Source organism: Myxocyprinus asiaticus, chromosome 14 (genome assembly GCF_019703515.2).
Source record: "Myxocyprinus asiaticus isolate MX2 ecotype Aquarium Trade chromosome 14, UBuf_Myxa_2, whole genome shotgun sequence".
Classification (NCBI taxonomy): domain Eukaryota; kingdom Metazoa; phylum Chordata; class Actinopteri; order Cypriniformes; family Catostomidae; genus Myxocyprinus; species Myxocyprinus asiaticus.
In genome coordinates this window covers 29040231-29064393 of record NC_059357.1, presented here as the reverse complement: position 1 = coordinate 29064393, position 24163 = coordinate 29040231, and the positions used below count along the sequence as shown (strand labels likewise).

The window sequence follows — 24163 nt, the reverse complement described above, 5'->3', positions numbered from 1 at the left end:
TTCTGCATTACATCAGAATATATAGAATTTTGGGTCCATTTCTGTCATTTCTGAGGGCATTTTTTCTTACCATCCTGTAGACTAACCTCTTTTTGTTCTCTGCTATCAGCCATGAGGTTCAAGAGTATATTCCCTCCCAGCTCTTTGGGCTCCAGCGGCCTCAGCAATGGCTGAACATGGTGATCCAGCATAACCAGCAGGTCCAGGCGCTCAGTCCTCATCAGGCCAGAGCACAATTTCTGGGTGAGGAGTTGACTTAGGAGCACAGCCAATGCGGAGGCGGATAGCCATTTATTCTCAAGACTGACTGTTGTGCTTATGTCTCTGCAGGGCTCGTCAGTGCTTTTCCCATGTTTGGGTCATCATTCTTCTACATACAAAGCAGCAGCAACAATGCTATTGACACCCCATGCGTACTGGCTGTCAATCAAAATGGTCTGAACTTTCTAAGCAAAGATACTCATGTAAGTTTAGCCTCTTATTTTAGATCCTTATTAAAATAGTCTTTTAAGCTGTAATGACAGTAAGCCTTAAAGTCAAAATGACATCAGAATTGACACTATTTACTTAAAGCGATAGTTCACCCAAAAATAAGAAAATTCTCTCATCTTCATGCCATCCCAGATGTGTATGACTTTCTTTCTTTTGCAGAACACTAACAAAGATTTTTAGAAGAATATCTCAGCTCTGTAGGTCCTTACAATGTTTTTTTTTAAATTTTTTTTTTTTTTTACCAGAAATCTCCATTTTCACTTTCAAAATGTGAAGGTATGTGAAAGTAAAAGTAAAAGTGGAGATTTATAGTAAAAAAAGACTTAAATATTGATCTATTTCTTACCCACATCTATCATATTGCATTGAAAATATGGATTTAACCACTGGAGTCTTATGGATTGCTGTTATGTGGCCTTTTTGTGATTTTTGGAACCATTCACTTGCATTGTATGGACCTACAGTAAAAAGATAGTCACACATCTGGGATGGCATGAGGGTGAGGAAATGATGAGAGAATTTTTATTTTTGGGTGAACTATCCCTTTAATGTGCAAAATCCATCGATGAACAAAAAAAGTGTCTGTAATCTTTTATCAAAATGTAATAACTTGCTTTGACTTTTCGGCTGACATCACAGATTCCTCTTACTTTTCTGATTAACAATTTTTTTATTGATTCACATATTAAACACAGAAAAACAAAACATATATACATAGAATCAACAATTAATCCCCACTATTACACTATATTATATATATATATATATATATATATATATATATATATATATATATATATATATAAATCACACATATTGACAGCTACACCTCTCTCTCCACTGCCCCTCCCTGAGAGCCCTCCGGAAACGGCAGATATCTGCCCCATTTCCCCACAAACTAGTCCAATTTCCCCAGTCTTCTAAATGACCCTTCTTCAAAAGCCGCCACCCTCCCCATCTCCGAGCACCACTCCTGAAATGAGGGCACTCCAGCTGACCTCCATCCCCTTAAAACTATCTCTCTGAGGGGGGCCTGGGTAGCTCAGTGGTAAAGACGCTGGCTACCACCCCTGGAGTTCGCTAGTTTGAATCCCAGGGTGTGCTGAGTGACTCCAGCCAGGTCTCCTAAGCAACCAAATTGGCCCGGTTGCTAGGGAGGGTAGAGTCACATGGGGTAACCTCCTCGTGATCGCTATAATGTGGTTCGTTCTGGGTGGGGCGCATGGTGAGTTGAGCATGGTTGCCTCAGTGGATGGCGTGAAGCCTTTATGTGTCTATTCTCTACATCGATGACCGCCCCATCGCCCAAAATACAGAGTCTGGGGCAAAATGAAACCCGAGTGCCCAATACGTCACACAAAAAACTCTGAACCTTCAACCAAAATCCTTGGATCTTAACACACCACCAAAAAACATGGGTTGTGTCTCCATCCTCTGATTGGTATCGTCAGCAGGTGGGTGTGTCTTTAAGACCAAGCCTATACAAACTAGAGTGGGTCCAAAAGAATCGATGTAAAATCTTGAATTGCATAAGGCGCACCCTTTCGTCTCTAGATGCAGACTTGACGTTTTTTTAGAATCCTAGCCCACACTCCCTCCTCCAATAGCAAGTTTATATCTTTCTCTCATAATCTCTTGATAGAAGTTAAAGTTCCATCCCCCAGACTCTGACTTAGCAGGGAGTAATACACTGATGCCTCATGACCTTTTCCGAAAACAGTAATCACCCCTACCAGAGTGTCTGCCGCTTTAGGGGGGTGTATGCTGCTCCCAAAAATAGTACAGAACAGGTGGCACAGCTGTAAATACCTAAAGAACTGAGATCTGGGAATCCCAAAATGTTGAACCAAATTTTCAAAGGATCTCAACACTCCGCTCTCATATAGGCAGAGGTGGGTAGAGTAGCCAAAAACTGTACTCAAGTAAAAGTACAATTACTTCAAAAAAATAATTACTCAAGTAGAAGTAAAAGTACTAACATAAATAATTACTTGAGTAAGAGTAATAAAGTATCCAATTAAAAGAGTACTCAAGTAGTGAATAACTCGTTACTTTCACAAATGACATAATAGACGTTAACTACCCTATATTCCATTACATAATAAACGTTTGAACATGTACTACAGAATTATTATTATTATTAATGGAAATTCTGTCTTCATTCACCATCATGTTGTTCCAAACCCATATGACTTTCTTTCTTCCATGCAACACAATAAGGAGATATTAGACAGAATGTTTGCCTGAGTCACTATTTACTTTCAGTGAATGTGTTTTTTTAAATATATATTTTGAAAGTGAATGGTGACTGAGATTGTCAGTCCCTAACATTCTGTCTAACATATTTTGTGTTCCACATAATACCAAGCGTCACACTGGTTTGGAACAACAAGAGGGTAGAGAAATGATGACAGAATATTAAATTATGGCTGAGTTATCACTTTAAAGAGATAGTTTACCCAAAAATTAATATTCTCTCATCATTTACTAACCCTCATGCCATCCCTTTCTTCTGCAGAACACAAATTAAGATTTTTAGAAGAATATTTTAGCTCTGTAGGCAAAAATTCTGATGCTCCAAAAAGCACATAAAGGCAGCATAAAATTAATCCATAAGACTCCAGTGGCTAAATCCATGTATTCAGAAGTGATATGATAGGTGTGGGTGAGAAACAGATCAATATTTGTCATTTTTTACTAGACAGCAGGGGGCGATATGCAGAGAAGAATGTGAATCACCAAAAACTCAAGAAGAAGAATGTGAAAGTGATCTGTTTCTCTGTTTCTCATCCACACCTATCACATCACTTCTGAAGATATTGATTTAACCACTGGAGTCTTATGGATTACTTTTATGCTGACTTATGTGATTTTGTTTATCTTTAAAATGTTGCCACCCATTCACTTGCATTGTATGGACCTTCAGAGCTGAGGAATTCTTCTAAAAATCTTCATTTGAGTTCAGCAGATGAAAGAAAGTCATACACATCTAGGGTGGCAAGAGGTGGTAAATAATGAGAATTGTAATTTTTGGGTGAACTATTCCTTTAAGAGGAGAGGTTTGGAAACATTTCTAGTAAATATTACGGTGAAAACATGAAAATGTACCACAAGGACATTATATATAATGCTGAAATATAAACCAAAGCAAGATCATGCTTTATAAATGCCTTCTTTCGCTATTTCATAGCTTTTAAAGACCTGTGTGGATTCTTATTTCAGTGTAGTTACAGTTTTCAGTGTCATAAGTATTTAGATCATTAGTTCTGTACAGCAGTACCGCCGCTCTCTAAGCGCAGAGTACGCAGCCTATGTAGGGCACAAACTCACTGGCTGTGTCTGAAACCGCCCCTATCCACTATATAGTGCACTATATCGAGTGTCCGCTATTTTGTAGGAGTGTCTGAATTCTGAGTGAGCCACTCGTTCCCTACTTTTGACCACTCATTATTACCCACAATGCACTCTAATTTCAAGTGTACATTTGATGTACACTCGACAATGGTTAATTGACCACAGTCCACCAAGGGAAAGACGTACGAGCTGGGAGTTTACTGCTTCCTTCACTCCTACAATGTTTTATTTCATGCTGAATGTAGTAAATTACTTTTTGACAAATCATTACTTGATTAAAATAACATAATAGCATATAGAGAGACAAAACATACAGATACATTTTAAAATGTACTCTTTATTTAATAAAATGTGTTTACTCTTTATATTAACACACAGTATATATTAAAAATGACAAACAGAATTAAGATTTATGATATTAATATATTATTTAATAAGAATAACAAGTAAGGCCCAAGTATTTAAAAATGTAACATGTGACGTTGTATCTGTGGCAGCCCCAGAGCTCTGACACTCATGTCTGAATTCACTCATTTCCTTCACTTACTGCAGAGACATAGTGCACTTACTGCCATTAACTATACAGGAAATAGTGAATGAGTGAACGATTGCGGACACAGCCACTCTCTTTGCCACACGATCGCCACGCGCCAGCACATCTCACACGTGTGCGCCCCACGCACCTCACTGTGCACACGCAGAAATGCTGTCTGTTCGCGCTCCAGTTGTTGATCACACGAATGGCAGTGATTTACACTTAACTTGGATGTTTACATGGATTTATACAGTTAATCCGCCTCAAGTAGCTGCAATAGTTTCCAGTACCCCCGCGAGGGCGTGGAGTAAATGCATAAATACTACTTATTACATGCGGGATGTGTGACAAAGCACACTGATATATTGCTGCACTGATTTAAAAATGTACACTTAAAAACTGATGTCATAAGAGCCCAGTTACATTATCACCCTGAAAATGACCATCTCATTACACAGAAAAGCCTGCGTTAGGATTAGAGCCAAAACTTACCTCAGTTGGAGCTGTGATTTTAATCTTGAAATATCAGCTTGTCTTGGTGTTAAATGAAGGCATTGCATGACGAAACTATACTTTTTTCACTGTGCGGAGCAAAGAAAGTGTTTGATGCTGCAGCAGTGATTGAGCGACAGCGCACGCAGCTGTGTGAACTTCCACTCTCGTAAAAGTCCCATTCAATAATCTCTCAATAAATTACACATTAATTAAAATTAAACCCAGTAATGTAACGACAGTAACGCCACCCATTGTAAAGAAGTAAAAGTAAAAAAATTTCATTTGAAATTTACTTGATTGAGAGTAAAAAGTACCCACTTTTAAACCTACTTTAAAAGTATTTTTTTCCCCAAAATGTTACTCAAGTAAATGTAACGGAGTAAATGTAGCGCGTTACTACCCACCTCTGCATATAGATCACCAAGTGTAGTAACCCCCTCACAATCCACTCCACCAGCAGAAAGGGGACTTATTAATACATAATTTTGGGTTCAGCCATATGCTCGAGGCAACATTTAAATAAATGTCTGAATTAAACACTCTGGACACTTTTGTCCATACTGAGTGCAAATGCGAGATATCGGGGTGTAACTTAACTTCTCTGGTTAGTTTAATAGAAAGGCTTTGTAATGTTGAAATAGGGGCAAGAACCTCCTGTTCAATACAAAACCAGGGAGGGGTTCTCTCAGGTGGAAGCGACCAATGACCCAAATGTCTGAGACTGAACGCATAATAATAAAACAAAATCTTGGGTAGGCCTAGCCCACTTTTCTCATTCGGCCAATGCAGCTTACTGAAATGTAATCTGGGACGTTTACCATTCCAAATGAAGGACTTCGCTATGCTATCAAAATACTTGAAATAAGAGAGGGGGACATCTATAGGGAGAGACTGTAGCAAGTAGTTGAATTTTGGAATACAATTCATTTTAATAACATTAACCTTCCCAATCATCGATAAATGTAATGAAGTCCACTTGACCACATCGCTCGAAAACATTATTATTAAAGGGTCAAAATTAACTCTAACTATATCACACAAATTTGCTGGGAATAAAATACCCAAATACTTAATGCCCTGTTTTGGGGGGGGAGTCACGTGACGCCATGCAAGACGACTAATCGATTATTTGGAGTCATCAGAGAGGGAATTAGCTGCTAATCTGCCCACGACCAAAGTTGATTTGGAACATCTCCTTGAAAAGCTTGAAGATCTTGAGAATAGAAGCCGCAGGAATAACGTTCGAATTGTTGGAATTCCTGAGCATGAGGAGGGCAGAGATATGGTGAAATTCCTAGACAAGCTTTTCACAAGTCTGCTTGACATAACAGGCCATAAACTGGAAATCAAGCGTGCTCACAAAGTCCCAGCTCACAGATTCGCTGAGGGAGAAAGGCCCCGATCTAATCTGGCCAAATTTATGAGATCATCCGATAAAGATCTTGTGTTGCGCCAGGCGAGGAGCAAAGGGAAGCTTTCTTGGAAGAACCATAATAATTTCTTGTTCCCGGACTTTGCGAGTTCGACAAGAGAGAAACGCGATCGGTTCAAGGAATGTAAGAAACTCTTACATCAGCGAAAGATCACTTTTGCTCTGATGTTTCCGGCCAAAGTGAGAATACAAATGAAGGACGGTTGCAAAGTATTTACATGTCCAAATCAGGCGATGTCTTTTATAGAATCAATGGGTGAGTAAACCATTGGGTGTTTCTCATGTGAGTGGGTCGACTCACTGTACTTACTCTGGCTTTTGTGGAAGCTGGGCGTCATTTTGGTTTCTTTTTTTCTTTTTGCATTGGTTCCGCCGAGCGGCTGGAGTTTGTTTTGTAAATAACATTTTACCATAAAGAAACTTTTGCATTGACGAAAGATTACTTTTGCATTGAAGTTCCCGGCCAGTTTGAGAGTGGACATTACAGATGACCGCAAAATATCTACATGCTCACACAAAGGATGTCTTTTATAAAGTTGACGGATTGTGTAAGTAATGGTAAATACTTTTATGTGGCCTCCGAGTGAATTGACTCGACCATCCGAGGCACCGGGATGCCAGTTTTGTTTCTTTTTGTATTGGTTCCGCCTAGCGGCTGGAGCTTGTTCTATTGAATAAGATTCCTTTGGAACAGCTGTGGATTAATCTGTTCGTTCTTCATGCTTATTCCTCCTGCTGGCTGGAGTTTGTTTTGTTGAGTTTTTTTTACGGGACATTGGAATGATCATACTGATCATACTGAACTCATAACATCTGGCTCACTGAACATTCGTTTGTCTGTCCGAGGAATCCGAACGGTTTTATATCAGCTGGAATTTGTTTTGTGGAAGATCACACCTTTGAGACAGTTCTGTGAATTAATCTACACGTTCTTTGTGTTCATTCTCCCTACTGGCTGGGGTTTATTTTACAAAGTATTTTCTGTTATGTAATTTTGCCTCACAAATTTGTGAGGCAAAATTGAACAATCCGATGGCAAAGTTGTCGTGGGGGCTCGTGGGCATTCATGGACCTTTTGAGTTTGGAGGGATTGTTGCCGATTGGCGCTGTCGTGCGCGGGGTTAATGTGCACGTTTTTCTTTTTTCTGTTTGTTTTGTTCGGGGTTTGATTATTTCACTAATGGGGAATGTGGTCTGTATAATTTTGTTTTTGACACACAATTTATTTTTTCTACTATATCAAAAAGTCAAATGTTAGTATAAGTGGGTTATCTCTCTCCACATGGAATGTGAATGGGTTGGGGCACCCCATAAAAAGAAGGAAGGTTATTTCTTTTCTTAAACGTAAGAAATATGATATAGTGTTTCTTCAAGAAACACATCTTTCCCCGAAGGAAGCTGAAAAATTTGGGAAGATATGGGGTGGACATATTTTCTTAAGTGCTGGCTCAAGTAAGAGCAAGGGAGTCATTATATTGATTAATAAACATTTACAATTCAAATGTCTCAAACAGACTAAAGATAAATTAGGGAGAGTCATTATTGTTTCAGATGAAATTCAGGGGCAAAGGTTGATTTTGGCTAATATTTATGCACCTAACGCTGATGACGAGGGCTTTTTTATAGATTTTGAAGGGATGCTGCAAACCGCTGGCACCCCTCATGATATAATATTGGGAGGAGACTTTAATCTTTTGATGGACTCAGTCCTTGATCATAGTGAAGCAAAAGTGTGTAAACCCCCTAGAGCAACATTGACGCTTCACAGGATGTGTAAAAATCTTGGTCTTACAGATATTTGGAGACTTTTGAATCCATCTGGTAGACTATGCATTTTTTTCATCAGTCCATAAGATTTATTCTAGAATAGATTTTTTTATATATCCAAATTCCTCATTTCATCTGTTGTTGATTGCTCAGTTGGAAATATCTTAGTCTCAGATCATGCTCTAGTGAGTTTAGAGGTGTTGCCATATACAGAGAAAAAGAGATCATATAGTTGGCGCCTTAATGTGTCCCTTTTGCAAAATCCTGATTACCAACAAATGTTAAAGACTGAAATCAATGTTTATATGGAGACCAACTGTTCCTCAGTATCCTCTGTGGGCGTGGCTTGGGAGGCACTTAAGGTGGTTCTTAGGGGTTGGATCATACAGTATGCCTCATACCCAAAAAATCCAAAGCACAAGAACTTGTGGAGTTGGAAGGAAATATTAAAAGTGCAGAGGCAGAGCTGAAGCGCCGTATGTCATCTGATGGCCTCAGAGAATTGACCCGATTGAAATATAGATATAATACTATTTTGTCATGGAAAGTGGAGTTTTGATTATTCAGGGCAAGACAGTCATACTTTGAGTCAGGGGACAAAACAGGAAAACTTTTGGCTAGATATATAAAGCAGAGAGAGTCTTTTTCTACCATTCCCTCTGTGAAATCTGCAGGTGGTGAAATATTTACCTTGGCCATTGATATTAATAATGCTTTTAAAGAATTCTACTTTGATCTCTATAGTTCCACGTCTTCGTCTACTGATGAAGATATTAGGATCTTTGTGGAACCGTTAGATCTTCCTAAACTGACGACTGAGCAAACAAATTCTCTTGATTCTGAGATAACCTTGGAGGAGCTTGATGAGGTAATTAAGGCCTTACCTACAGGCAAGGCTCCGGGGCCTGACGGCTTTTCCGAGTTTTTCAAATCTTATGCTACAGAACTGGCTCCACTTTTGTTAGAAGTTTATACAGAATCATTAAAGAATGGAAAGCTTCCACCAACCAGGACACAAGCCCGGAGCAGTCTGATTCTTAAAAAGGACAAAGATCCAAGTGAGTGTAAAAGTTACCGCCCAATTTCCCTGATCAAGTTAGATGTAAAAAAAAATGCAAAAATTCTGGCTAATCGATTAAGTTATGACATCGCTTATACATATAGATCAGGTGGGGTTTATTTGAGGCCGTAGCTCTTCTGATAATATTAGGCGTCTCATCAATATCATGTGGTCAGTAGCGAATGATCAATCTCCGGTCGCTGCCATCTCACTTGACGCCAAAAAGGCATTTGATATGGTAGAATGGGATTATATTTGTAAGATTTTGGAAATATATGGGTTCGGGAGTACATTTATTGCTTGGATTAAGTTACTTTATAGACACCCTGTAGCAGTGGTACAAACAAACGGATTAATTTCAGATTATTTTACTCTGGATTGGGGCACCCGGCAGGGTTGCCCTCTTTCCCCATTATTGTTCTGTCTTGCCCTTGAACCATTAGCAGCCGCGATAAGAAAGGAGGATGATTTTCCAAAGGTAATTGCGGGAGGTGTGGCGCATAAGCTTCTGCTTTATGCAGATGATATTTTATTATTTGTCTCTGACCCTACTAGATCTATGCCTTTCCTCCACATAATTATTAACTCCTTTTCCAAGTTTTCAGGATACAAAGACAGTTGGTCTAAATCCGAAGCTTTGGCTTTGACAGCTTACTGTCCAGTAATGGCCTTCCAGTTGGGTGCCTTCCAGTGGCCCAAACAGGGAATTAAGTATTTGGGAATTTTATTCCCAGCAAATTTGTCTGATTTAGTCAGAGTTAATTTTGATCCCTTAATAAAAAGGTTTTTGAATGATGTGGACAGGTGGGCTTCATTACATTTATCTATGACTGGGAAGGTTATTAAAATTAATTGTATCCCAAAATTCAACTACCTGCTACAGTCTCTCCCTGTAGATGTCCCCCTCTCTTATTTCAAGCAATTTGATAACATAGCGAAGTCCTTCATTTGGAATGGTAAGCGTCCCAGGTTAAATTTCAATAAGTTACACAGGCCGATTGACAAAGGTGGGTTAGGCCTACCCAAGATTTTGTTTTATTATTATGCATTCGGTCTTAGACATTTGGCTCATTGGTCGCTTCCACCTGAGAGAGCCCCTCCCTGGTTTTGTATCGAAAAGGAAGTTCTTGCCCCTATCTCACCACTGCAAAGCCTTTCGATTAAACTAGCCGGAGAGGTTAAGTCGCACCCCTTTACTTTGCATTTGCACTCGATATGGACAAAAGTGTCCAGAGTGTTTAATTCTGATATTTATTTAAACGTAGCCTCGAGCATATGACTGAACCCTAAACTATGTATTAATAAATCCCCTTTCTGTTGGTCAGATTGGATTGTGAGGGGGGTTAATACACTTGGTGACCTATATGAGAGTGGAGTATTGAGACCTTTTGAAAATTTGGTTCAACATTTTGGCATTCCCAGATCTCAGTTTTATAAGTATTTACAGCTGCGCCACCTACTCTGCACTGTTTTTGGGAGTTGCACGCACCCCCCCAGTGCGGCAGATACTCTGGGAGTGGTGATTGCTGCTTTTAGGAAGGGTCATGATGCATCAGTGTATTACTCCCTGCTAATTCAGAGTCTGGAGGATGGAACTTTGAATTCTCTCAAAAAATTATGGGAGAAAGATCTAAACTTGACATTGGAGGAGGGGGTGTGGGCTAGGATCCTAAAAATGTCAAGTCTGCATCTGCAAGGGTTCGCCTTATGCAATTAAAGATTTACAGCGATTTTACTGGACCCCCTCCAGATTGTATAGGCTTGGTCTTAAAGACACACCCACCTGCTGGCAATGTCAATCAGAGGTTGGAGACATAACTCATGTCTTTTGGGGGTGTGTTGAGATCCAGATTTTATATATATATTTTTATATTTATGACCACTGGGGTGAGTGTTTGTGTCGGGTGGGGGTGTTCGGGGGGGAAGGGTTTAATTGTACATAATTTGATTCTGCATTTTCAGCTATGTTTATTTAATTTGTTGAATGGAATCAATAAAAATTGTTAATATAAAAAAAAAAAAAAAAAAAAAAAAAGCCCTGTTTGGGGCACTGAAAGGCACCCGGCTGAAAAGCAGTTACCGGGCAGTACGCTGTCAGAACCAAAGCTTCGAATTTAGACCAATTAACTCTGTATCCCAAGAACATCCAGAGTAAAGTAATCTGAAATTATTCCATTTGTTTGTACCGCCGCTAACAGGTGTCTATAAAGTCACTTAATCCATCCACTAAACATATTCCCAAACCTGTACATTTCCAAAACATTACAAAGATAATCCCATGCTACCATATCAAACGCCTTTTTGGCGTCAAGTGAGATGGCAGCGACCGGAGTCTGATCATTTGCCACTGACCACATGATATTGATGAAATGCCTAATGTTATCAGAAGAGCTGCGGCCCCAAATAAACCCCACCTGATCTATATGTATAAGAGATGTCACAACTTTACTTAATCGATTAGCCAACATTTTTGACAATATTTTAATGTCTAGCTGGATCAGGGAAATTGGACGGTAACTCTTACACTCGCTTGGATCTTTGTCCTTTTTAAGAAACAGACTAATCCGGGCTTGCGTCATGGTTGGCGGAAGCTTTCCATTCTTTAATGATTCCGTATACATTTCTAATAAAAGTGGAGCCAATTCTGTAGCATAAGATCTAAAAAACTTGGAGCCTTGTCTGTAGGCAAGGCTCTAATTACCTCGCCAAGCTCCTCCAAGTTTATCTCAGAATCAAGATTTTTTTGCTCATTCATCAGTTTAGGGAGTTCTAATGGTTCCACAAAATTTCTAATATCTTCATCAGTAGACAAAGACGTGGAACTATAGAGATCAAGATAGAATTCTTTAAAAGCATTATTAATATCAATGGCTGAGATAAATATTTCTCCACCAGCAGATTTCACTGTGGGAATGGTAGAAAAAGACTCTCCCTGCTTTATATATCTAGCCAAAATCTTCCCTGCTTTGTCACCCGACTCAAAGTATGACTGTCTTGCCCTGAATAACCAAAACTCCACTTTCTGCGACAAAATAGTATTATATCTATATTTCAATCGGGTCAATTCTCTGAGGCCATCAGATGACATTCGGCACTTCAGCTCTGCCTTGGCACTTTTAATATTCCCTTCCAACTCCACGAGTTCTCGTGCTTTGGATTGTTTGGTGAATGAGGCATACTGTATGATCCGGCCCCTAAGAACCGCTTTAAGTGCCTCCCAAGCCACGGAGGATACTGAGGACCAGTTGGTCTCCATATAAACATTGATTTCAGCATTTTTTTTTTTTTTATGTAAATTTTTTACAATGAATTGTAAACATATATATACACTATATTGCCAAAAGTGTTCGCTCACCCATCCAAATAATTGAATTCAGGTGTTCCAATCACTTCCATGGCCACAGGTGTATAAAATGAAGCACCTAGGCATGCAGACTGCTTCTACAAACATTTGTGAAAGAATGGGCCGCTCTCAGGGGCTCAGTGAATTCCAGCGTGGTACTGTGATAGGATGCCACCTGTGCAACAAGTCCAGTCGTGAAATTTCCTCGCTACTAAATATTCCACAGTCAACTGCCAGTGGTATTATAAAAAAGTGGAAGCGATTGGGAATGACAGCAACTCAGCCACATAAAATGACAGAGCGGGGTCAGCGGATGCTGAGGCGCATAGTGCGCAGAGGTCGCCAACTTTCTGCAGAGTCAATCGCTACAGACCTCCAAAGTTCATGTGGCCTTCAGATTAGCTCAAGAACAGTGCGTAGAGAGCTTCATGGAATGGGTTTCCATGGCCGAGCAGCTGCATCCAAGCCATACATCACCAAGTGCAATGCAAAGCGTCGGATGCAGTGGTGTAAAGCACGCCGCCACTGGATTCTAGAGCAGTGGAGACGCATTCTCTGGAGTGACGAATCACACTTCTCCATCTGGCAATCTTATGGACGAGTCTGGGTTTGGCGGTTGCCAGGAGAACGGTACTTGTCTGACTGCATTGTGCCAACTGTGAAGTTTGGTGGAGGGGGGATTATGGTGTGGGGTTGTTTTTCAGGAGCTGGGCTTGGCCTCTTAGTTCCAGTGAAAGGAATTCTGAATGCTTCAGCATACCAAGAGATTTTGGACAATTCCATGCTCCCAACTTTGTGGGAACAGTTTGGGGATGGCCCCTTCCTGTTCCAACATGACTGCGCACCAGTGCACAAAGCAAGGTCCATAAAGACATGGATGAGCGAGTTTGGTGTGGAAGAACTTGACTGGCCTGCACCGAGTCCTGACCTCAACCCGATAGAGCACCTTTGGGATGAATTAGAGCGAAGACTGTGAGCCAGGCCTTCTCGTCCAACATCAGTGTCTGACCTCACAAATGCGCTTCTGGAAGAATGGTCAAAAATTCCCATAAACACACTCCTAAACCTTGTGGAAAGCCTTCCCAGAATAGTTGAAGCTGTTATAGCTGCAAAGGGTGGGCCGACGTCATATTAAACCCTATGGATTAAGAATGGGATGTCACTTAAGTTCATATGCGTCTAAAGGCAGGTGAGCGAATACTTTTGGCAATATAGTGTATATATATATATATATATATAAAATCAACATTTAAACCACACAACCCCCCCTCCCCGACCCCCCCCCAAAAAACAACCCTGTGGTCAATATACATACATACATATACAAACATAAATACATATATATATACACATACATACATACATACACACACATAATAATCATACAAACTATAATACACTACTCTCTCCACACCCCACCCGAGAGCCCTCCAAAAACTGCAAATACCTGCCCCTGATTTCAGCTTTTAACATTTGTTGGAAATCAGGATTTTGCAATAGGGATACATTAAAGCGCCAACTATATGATATCTTTTTCTCCATATGTGGCAACACCTCTAAACTCACCAGGGCGTGATCTGAGACTAAAATGTTTCCAATTGATCAATCAACAACAGATAAAATGAGGGGCTTAGATATATATATAAAAATCTATTCTAGAATAAATCTTATGGACTGATGAAAAAAATGTATAGTCCCTACCAAATTAGTTCAAAAGTCTCCAAATATCTGTAAGACCTAGATTTTTACACATCCTGTGAAGTATCAGTGTTGCTCTAGGGTGCTTATTCACTTTTGCTTCACTATGATCAAGGACTGAGTCCATCAAAAGATTAAAGTCTCCTCCCAATATTATATCATGAGGGATGCCAGCGGTTTGCAACATCCCTTCAAGATCTATAAAAAAGCCCTGTTCATCAACATTAGGTGCGTAAATATTAGCCAAAATAAGACTTTGCCCCTGAATTTCTGCTAAAACAATATTGACTCTTCCTAATTTATCTTTAATCTGTTTGAGATATTTGAATTGTAGATACTTAGTGTAATAACTCCCCTGCTCTTACTTGAGCCAGCACTAAAGGAAAAATGTTCACCCCATATCTTTCCAAATTTTTCAGCTTCCTGTGGGGAAAGATGTGTTTCTTGAAGAAACACTTTATCATATTTCTTACGTTTAAGAAGAGAAATTGCCTTCCTTCTTTTTATGGGGGGCCCCAACACATTCACATTCCACGTGGAGAGAGACAATCCACTCATATTAACATCTGACATTTTGACATATTAGAAAAAATAGATTGTGTGTCAAAAATAAAATTATAAAGACCACATTCCAACATTAGTGCAACAATCAAACCCCAAACTTCCCCCTGAACCAAACAAACAGAAAAAAGAAAAATGTGCGCATTAACCCCGCACACGACGGTGCCAACTGGCGTCCATCCCTTTAAACTCAAACAGTCCATGTACGCCTACGAGAGCCCCCGTGACAACTTTGCCATCTGACTTTTTTCTATACAAATTTTGTGAGACAGAATTACATAACAAAAGATAATGTATAAAGCAAACTCCAGCCAATAGGCAATATAAACACAAAGAATGTGTAGATTAATCCTCATAACTGTCCCAAAGGTGTGTTCCTCAACAAAACAAACTCCAGCCGCTAGCAGAACCAGCAAAAGCATTTTAAATAAAAATTAAATAATAAATAAATAAAAAAGGTCGTTCAGTTTCCTCAGACAGTGAGCTCAGTGAGCCGGCCCATTCGGCTGTTACATGAGTGCAACAAATGACCTAATCACTCTAATGTCATGCAAGAAATACTCTACAAAACAAACTCCAACCAATAGGAGGCATAAGCACAAAGAACATGCAGATTCATCCACAACACTGTCCCGAAGGAGTGTTACTACACAAAACAAACTCAGCTGCTAGGCGGAACCAGCACAAGAAGAAACGAAAAAGGCACTCAGTTTCCTCGGACGTTCAAGTGAATGTTCAGTGAGGTAGCTCAGCAAGGTAGCTTGCTGGGTAGCTCAGCAATTATTAATGCTGACTACCACCCCTGGAGACATAAGTCTGAATCCAGGGTGTTTTGAGTGACTCCAGCCAGGTCTCTTAAGCAACCAAATTGGCCCGGTTGCTAGGGAGGGTAGAGTCACATGGGGTAACCTCCTCGTGGTCGCGATTAGTGGTTCTCGCTCTCAGTGGGGCGCGTGGTAAGTTGTGCGTGGATTGCAGACAGTAGCATGAGCCTCCACATGCGGAGTCTCTGCGGTGTCATGCACAATAAGCCATGTGATAAGATACACGGATTGACTGTCTCAGAAGCGGAGGTAACTGAGACTTGTCCTCTGCCACCCGGATTGAGGTGAGTAACCGCGCCACCACAAGGACCTGCTAAGTAGTGGGAATTGGGCATTCCAAATTGGGGATAAAAAATAAAAAAATATGTCTCCAGAGCCCGAGGATTTTGAATTCTTTGACATACTGTCTTCCTAGAACAGTTAAGGATCAGGGTGTATCGAATCTCACCGGTTTATGACATAAAAAGTATTAAAACCAGCAAAGTGCGCAGAGCTCGCCGTTCACACGTCCGAACCTCGCATGGCATCACGTGACTCGTCCCTCTTACTTTTAAACTCTTCCAACCGTCTGGCTCCATTCTGGTATGCAACGCCCATTTGTCATGATCAAATAAATTCCAGATGGATAAAATCAGGTCCCGGCCTACATTTATTCTTGTTGAATATCCTGTTTCACTCTGAAATATGTCCGATTAGGGAAGTAAAATGAGTTGCAAATGGCTGTTCACATTGACTTTAAGACTCATGTATAGTATTAGTGAAATATGAAAAATTGCTTGTGCCAGAGAGAAATGTAATAGGTAAGAATTTTGAAAAAGTGTATTTTATTAAAAACATGCTATTATCCAGTGATTTTAGTTAATGTTTGTTTCCTTTAAATGTCATCCATTTGTTAGTGTACTCATAAAAGTTGACAAAAATAACTTATAGCAGATTTTATTTACAATTTATGTTGCACTACACAGATTTTTGTCTAATCAAATGCTCTCTAGAATGAGAATGTCCCTCCCCCTGTCACTGACCAGCAAGTAGCAAATCAAGGTTCATGTCTGTGATGTAACTAAAGACTATTGTCTATTTAAAAAAAGGACAAGGCCCCTCGATATGTCCCACCCCAAACTCAGGACAGAAAACTATGTTCTAATCAAGTAATTTCATGGGGTCTTTAAAAATAATTGTTTTGCCACTGTTAATATGTCCCTTATACTCAACATATTTTAAAACCTAGTCTTTTTCTATACTATACATTATATTTGTACAGGGTTCACAGCTGTTTTCAATGTTTCCCAGGAGCTGATGGTGAAGTTTCCGCTGAAAGAGGTGCAGTCCTCCCGTACACAGAGGCCCACAGCTGGCTCCAGTTATCCATATGTGGAGATAATGCTGGGTGACCTGATGTCTCAACGCATTACACAGTTACAGCTTGACCAGGTATGGTCTCTGAACTAACTGGTGGAGCGTTTATCTTCATTCCAAATCACAGCATTATCTAATCATGTCATATCTGGTCATTTTTAGTTTCACCTTAACTTTAAAGGTGTGTTGTGTTTTACTTTACAGAGTCTTGAACTGTGCCGTGTCATTGCCATGTATATGGAGAACCTGCTGTCGGTACGAGAGAAGAGGCTTACTCTGCCTCCTAGTGAAATCACTCTGCTCTAGTACCTCTGCCCACAGCTGTTATTTGTTACTGCTTTAATGGCAATAATTGCAATCAGACACTAAGTCCTTTACATCAAAAAAACCACCTGTCATTTTTGATAATGCCATCTGTCTTTTTGGGATTTCAAAGCCAAATACCAGATAGCTTGTTCACAATAGTTTGCATGCATTCCATTAGGTTTAACATATGGCCCCATAATTTAAATCATTACTGTTACTACCTCTGGTTCTGGACACATATTCAGCTAGAATCTATCTATCTATCTATAAATATATATATATATATATATATATATATATATATATATATATATATATATATAGAGAGAGAGATAGAGAGAGAGAGAGAGAGAAAAACATATTTTTTAAGCCACAGTTTTTAAAGATCTTGTCTCATGATGAAAATGAATTTGCACTACATGAGAGTATGATGCATTTGAAATATTTAAATATTGTATGCATTATGTGTCATTTTAACATTCTGTATGTGGACAGAAAGAGAAATATATCATGCACAATGCACCAAAGTACAATGAATTTAGTTTAAATATGAAGTATGTATTCTAAATAAAAAAATCAGAAGTGTACAGTGTTTTCCAAAATACTTATTTCATGACACTTTCTTGGGCATTATGTAGCAATACTGAATACGGACACGCCGGTGGGTCCAAATGGGGGGGCACTATATCGCGAATTAAGTTTACGCTTAAAACGTTAAAGTCCCCAGATGCATAAGTCAGGCATATGAGGTATCAAATGATAGCTTAAAATCTGTCCTTTTCATAGAACACCATATCTTTTGCATTTATGTTACATAAAATAACAAAATAAGGGCTGAAATCATCTGCTTTGCAAATAAGCACCACCTAGAGGTAATGTGGTAGAAATATGAATATGAATATAAAAGTCTTTCACATAGAACTTAAATGGACAAATCATATATCAAACGAAAGCTCTCATTCTCATGAATGTGACTTTATAGTTAATTTTGTTGCCCTAATACCAAAGTTTGAAAGATTTTCAAAAGAATAAAAAAATAAAATATGATTTCTGTAAGACATCAAATACAAACATCTCTTGTATGCTCCAATAACTGCTTCTGTAAGCCTCAAGTTTATGCTCTTTTTGATGCTCTTACCTTAGGCAGTTGTCTACATAATGAGCCATTTTCTACTTGTCTGTGAGCTTGCTTGGGTGAATAATCCAATGTTATCTTAGATGTCCAGAACCAAATATGCAGTCCAGCAGGACATGCTAAACAAATCATCAGAAAATTATGTTATCGACTACTGGTGATAAAATGTCTCTAATGACACCTAGATTGAGCTTCTAGTCCACTCAGAGGCCGAGATATTCCATGAAACAATGGGGGTGGTACATGAACTGAAAATTAGACTGAATGTCTATGGATGACACATCTGTGTAAAGGCTAAATTGTGTTAGAGCACCACCTACATTTCAAATCTGCATATTGTGATGGAAGGTGATTGAGGAAAAAATATTTTTCCTAGTACTTGCTGCAATGCAGTGGAATGAAATAAGACATTTTGCAGGGAGATAGGATGAACAGAACCAGAATGACATGCTTACAAAGTTAGGACAACAACAAAAAAAAACTTTCTGTTTATCATAAGATTGTAAACACATACAGTATTATTTATTCATAATTTGAGTCTTTTTTGTGTTAAATTTAGGGTGTTTTCTTATAAATTAAACCACTTTTTTGCTATTAGTCCAAAGAATGTTTAAATGGTGAGCTTTTAAATTTGAGTATGAAAAATTGCAGACCTCAGCCCAAAAATGCACTAGAGTAGTAAAATATTTTTAAGTCCTGAAACTCTTGAAATAATTTTATGTGATCAAACTGATTGATTGTACTTACGAAATAGTGGAAGCATTTCCATGCATTTGAATTAGCATTGATGCAAACGACCGAAAACTAAACCCAATCCAGACAGTGTCTCATCCGTGTTTTCCACAAGCATGATGGCTGGGGCGTAGTTTGGTGAATTGGTCACAGATTATTCCCTTTTCATTGGCTCTCTTAAGACGTGGTTCCTGTGAACTTGCCCTGTAGTCAAACTGCATATACACAGCCAAAAACTTGCACGGCTTGAGGAGTGGATACAAAAGAAACTGGAGCTTATATGAAGGATCACATTGTTTGTCTGCACCGATTCACGCCTAACGGAATTTATATCAGTCTGAGACGGTGCGGGTTGTGACACATCTGTAATACGGCTTCAGGATGATGAAGTTTCGGTTCAGACGGCAGGGAAATGACCCTCATCGTGAGAAAATCAAGCAGGATCTGTTTGCATTCAATAAGGTATGTGGGATGCATAGCGTTGTTCAGTTGTCACTTCTCTCCCTCCGAGACTGAGCGTGCACGCTGTTTCGGGTTGCATTAAAGTCAACATTTAATCCAAGCTAATGCATTTCTTGTGAGAAGTTATTGTGTTTATTCGGAACGCGCACTGTTTCATTGCAGAGAAACTGATCTGGATTCACTTGCAATTGATAGTATAGCAATGTTTTCCTACTACAACGCTCAGATATGCCAAAAGAAGCGCAGCAAAGTTGTATGAAACAGTCGGTGTTTCAAGTATTTGTCGTTGTTGATGCAGTCGGTCGTTCGTAGATGTGTAGTGTAAGAAAATGAGTTTGCGTGTGATATTCGTCTTCATCAATGGGGGCTCATTAGATCAGTTGCGCTGTCTATTGTGAGTGACCCCTTAAAGTTTTCTTATTTGTTTTTAACAGTCAAACACTAACATAAATCAAGCAATAACTAATTACGTTCGTCGCGGAATATGAATTTCTCTCATCGTTCCCCTAATCTAGTCTGTGCACACAATAAACATCTCTCAACTTCTGGCGCTTTCATGTCCCAATGGTTGAATTTTATTGAAACATTTTACTTTTTGTTATCTGAAGGTCAGATTAAAACTGACTTGGAAACTTTTTACCAAGCCTTTATTTATTTTTGGTACTTTTCAAATGCTTTTTTTATGTATAATATATATATATATATATATATATATATATATTATTATTTTTATTTATCTATTTATTTATTTATTTATTTAGCCTTGTCCCTGGCCCAGTCTTTCAATATTAAACCATAACAATTCATTATAAAATCAAAATTATGACAAGTTTAAAACTATGATAATCTAAACAAAGGGGGGAATAACCTTTTCAATTTTTATTGTGTGAAAAGTATTTATTATTAGTCTTTTTTTTTTAATTACGACCACACCACAAAAATCAAGCTAAATCTCTCTCAAGCAGATTTTGTTCCATATAATGCCAAAACAATTTAAAATAGTATTTAATTATATGTATGTAAGATACATAAAATGGTATTTATCAAATAAGCCTCAGCAAGACAAATGGCAAAAACGATAAAAATGTAATTTACATCACCATCATTTCCACCATGGAATTCTATTAAACACAAAATATAATTTCAGATTTGTAAATAACACTGTGTGGTGGGAATTTCCAAAACTTTCATAAAAAAAATAAAAAAGACAAATCTCCTGTGATGCACAAAGTACATACACTGCTCAACATTTGTGTTATTAGAAGAATTAAATAAACTAATGAGAGTGTGAAAGTTTTAATATAACTTGACTTTTTGCAGGTTCATTGTGCTGCTGAAAGTGCCCAAAGTCACTCAGTAACTTTTGTCTTTGTGTCATCTTGGACTTACACTGACACCTAGCGGCTTGGATGCAGCAATTTAAAATCAATAGATTTCAGTTTCAGATGCCATTGTAGAAATGTAGTATTCAGTCAGTCATGATTACTTTAATCAGTGAGTGAAAGTGTCAGATAACAGGACGGTTACTGAGATTAAGCGAGAAGTATTCAGTTGGTCATGTGATACTAACATGGCAGCCCCCATGTAGAATAAAACAGCTTTTATAAGGTTACAGATATTTTAATGTGAGTGGTCATGATTTCCTACATATTGCAAAATTAAAATTTTTTAATGTGGAAAAAATTATTGAGTGCACCTTTTAAAGAAACACCAAAAGTAACATTGGATTGTAAATGTTCGGTATCCTACAATGGTGCTGGCAGCAGCAGGGTGAGTGTAAGGGATTTGTAGAGCTTTCTGTGTAATGAGACTACTCTTAAATCATAATGAACCATGTCACCGCTCCCGTGCCAGAAACACAAAGTATTTGATTGCAAACCCTCCAATGATGACCAAATTCTGGAACCCTTTCAGCAAAATCAAACATATTTCTACCCCTCCCCCTCAGTTTAGAACCCTACATGACAAATTAGAGATCCCATATTACACAAATAGTACTAAAGACCCCAGTTCTTGTTCATTTCACAAAGACTGCTGATGACATTTTGCCACAGATGGTTTGTGTGAAATGTAAGGTGTCTGATAAAGTGTCATGACACTGTGAATAATGTCACATGAAGGTCCTGTTATTTATCATGTCACAAATTGTCAGTCTCTGAAGGGAGAGACGCATCTTTCTGCAAACTTCAGGCTCTCTTTGTGCAACACTGTGTGTTGATATAAAGTGATGTTTTTCAAATTGCCCTAAAAACATTTTTCCACAAATAATTTTTGATTGGTTGTGTGAAGATGAATATGACATTCTCCATCAAATCATTTCCTTCTTTTCTATTTCTGGTTCTGTGTTATGGTTTTCTGTTAAAACAAGGAAATCCCCTTACTGTCAGGGTTGTACTGAATAGATAATATTGTTGATTGTATCATCAGGGCTCATTAGAGGTCAATGAAGTATGATTTGGTTTCTTTGTTAAACTCGGTTCAATAAAGCTGCACACACAAAATATGTTACATTTAAAGTAAAATACTGGCAGCTGTGGTTGCCAGAAATGTAGCATTAAAAATATGATGACCATGTTTCAGGCTTTATGGGATGTAATTTTGATGCCTGTATATTTTATGGTTCTCTACGTATAAACTTGATATACTAAGCCTCTGGAACTATAAAAGTCTGCTTTTTCACTTTAAAATATATTGTTAATCACCATAGAACTTTCAAAAGGCCACATGATGACAAAGTGTCACTCACCTAAACACAAAATGCAGGGTAACACATGTGACACTGAAATAATGCAGTTAACATTAACTAAGCAAAATAAAATATAACACAGAACATCCTAATGTACATATTAAAAATAAGAAGAAACATAACTATTCCAATAAAATATAATGAAATGTATTTGGTCATGCAGGGACTTGTTTTTCACAGTAATTTTAATAGTTGTATTAGAGTTTAAAGTACATGTTTTCTCATAAATTGTTACATTAATTATATGGTAAAACCATACTTTTTACATAGTAATTTTTTTTATATAGTATTTTGCCGTAAAATTACATGTATTGTCTTGTTAAATATCATTTTTTACAGTATACGGTAACTACACTTTCACCAATTAACTTTTTTTTTTTTTTTTTTTTTACTGTAGCATTTTTACATTCTTTTACCGTTCAAATTACAGACCTTTTTTACAGTGTGCATCTCAAATGTCAATGTCTATATGCTGATCATTACTTGTGATTTTAAGTAGAGAATTTGAGATAGTACTGCTTCTCTTTTACTTAGACAGTTGAACATGGATTCCCAAACCAGCCAAATGCTCTGGCCTATGATCCCAAACTGCAGCTTATGGCCATTGGAACTAAATCGGGAGCCATCAAAATGTATCCTTTTGTGCAAGCTTAACAGAAATGGAAGTAAATGAGTATTTCAACCAAAAATGAAAATTCTGTCATTTACTCATGTTCATGTTGTACCGAACTAAATGACATGGGCTACTTTATTTGTCCATTTTGAAGCTTCACTGCCTGTGGACTTCCACTGAATAGAAAATTCCTTTTGTGTTCAACAGCAAAATAGAAAGTCATACCTTTTTTTGAACAATATGAGGATAAGTAAATAATGAAATGAGTATTATTTTTGTTAAACTATTGCTTTAATACTCTGTGTATTTTTGAATGCATAACAACTGCATAATTTTTAATGGCATATGTCAAGTATCAATAATGGTACATTTGATTGCACAAACGGTTTTGAATATAGATCAAGTTCAGGCCAATTTCATCTTCACTCTTGCTACCTTAACTTATTAAATGCTGCATGTAGATCATGCCATATTTCAGCAGATTCAGAGTTGCTCATTTTGATTTAGAACAATGATACAATGCAGTTTTGTGGCCTATTTAATGGTTCATTGATGGCGCTTAATTACTGTGGATGTTTGTTTCTGAGTTGAATCACTGATGTCGAGAAAAGACAATGCATGTTGTTCTGGCCCTATAAAATGTACTTAAACAATTATGAAAAGTTTGTTTTTAAAGTTTCCCTTATTGTTGGCACTCTCCAAACCTGAGTCTTTAAGTCCATTAGGTAGAAAGAATGTTTAGGAGGGTAACCTCTTATCACAATAATGTGTTTGAGACTCCCTTGGTGAGGTGTTATTATCTAGACTGGACGAGTCATGCAGCAGCAAAATAGCATGGAACACATCCAACATTCTTTCACATTCTAGCTTCCTTTTCCCTGAGATGGAAACTGATTTGATTTGATTTGATTTTGAGATATGGGCCGGAATCGGATCAGTTGTGTGATTGGGATTGTGATGGGCTGTACAATACTGGTCTTTGAGCAGAAGTCAGGGCTGGTCATTGGAGGCTGGTAGTGTCAGGCACAGCCCAACAGCTGAGAGACGCTTGGTCTGCAGCCTTGTCTCATTTAGGGAGGGGTGGGGGCAATAGATGTGGACAGAATGATCTGACAACCTGCCTCTCACTAGATCTTAGTGGGTATCTGTCAGTACTTAGTAGCTAATGTCTCATCCATCAGACAAGAAGACTTGTGATGGAGAGAGGACAGTGACTGGATGGCATAAATAAAGGGGGTGTTCTGAGGTTGAG

The 24163-nt window shown here is 38.4% G+C and overlaps 2 protein-coding genes across 4 annotated transcripts in view; both read left to right on the top strand.

Annotated features, from left to right (window-relative positions):
- Positions 1-17407, top strand: part of myo15aa (myosin XVAa) — a 60621-nt gene extending 43214 nt beyond the window's left edge. Inside the window, exons 61-64 of the mRNA XM_051716264.1 lie at positions 110-243; positions 331-464; positions 16852-16992; positions 17122-17407. Coding sequence (XP_051572224.1) covers positions 110-243; positions 331-464; positions 16852-16992; positions 17122-17223 — 511 coding nt within the window. The 3' untranslated portion in view covers positions 17224-17407. The remainder of the gene's footprint in view (positions 1-109; positions 244-330; positions 465-16851; positions 16993-17121) is intronic.
- Positions 17408-19300: 1893 nt separating this feature from the next.
- LOC127451335 (lethal(2) giant larvae protein homolog 1-like) overlaps positions 19301-24163 on the top strand; it is a 73867-nt gene continuing 69004 nt past the window's right edge. For all 3 annotated transcript variants that reach the window (XM_051715930.1, XM_051715928.1, XM_051715929.1), the window contains exons 1-2: positions 19301-19552; positions 22833-22930. In XM_051715930.1, the coding sequence (XP_051571890.1) occupies positions 19472-19552; positions 22833-22930 (179 nt within the window). In that variant the 5' untranslated portion in view covers positions 19301-19471. The remainder of the gene's footprint in view (positions 19553-22832; positions 22931-24163) is intronic.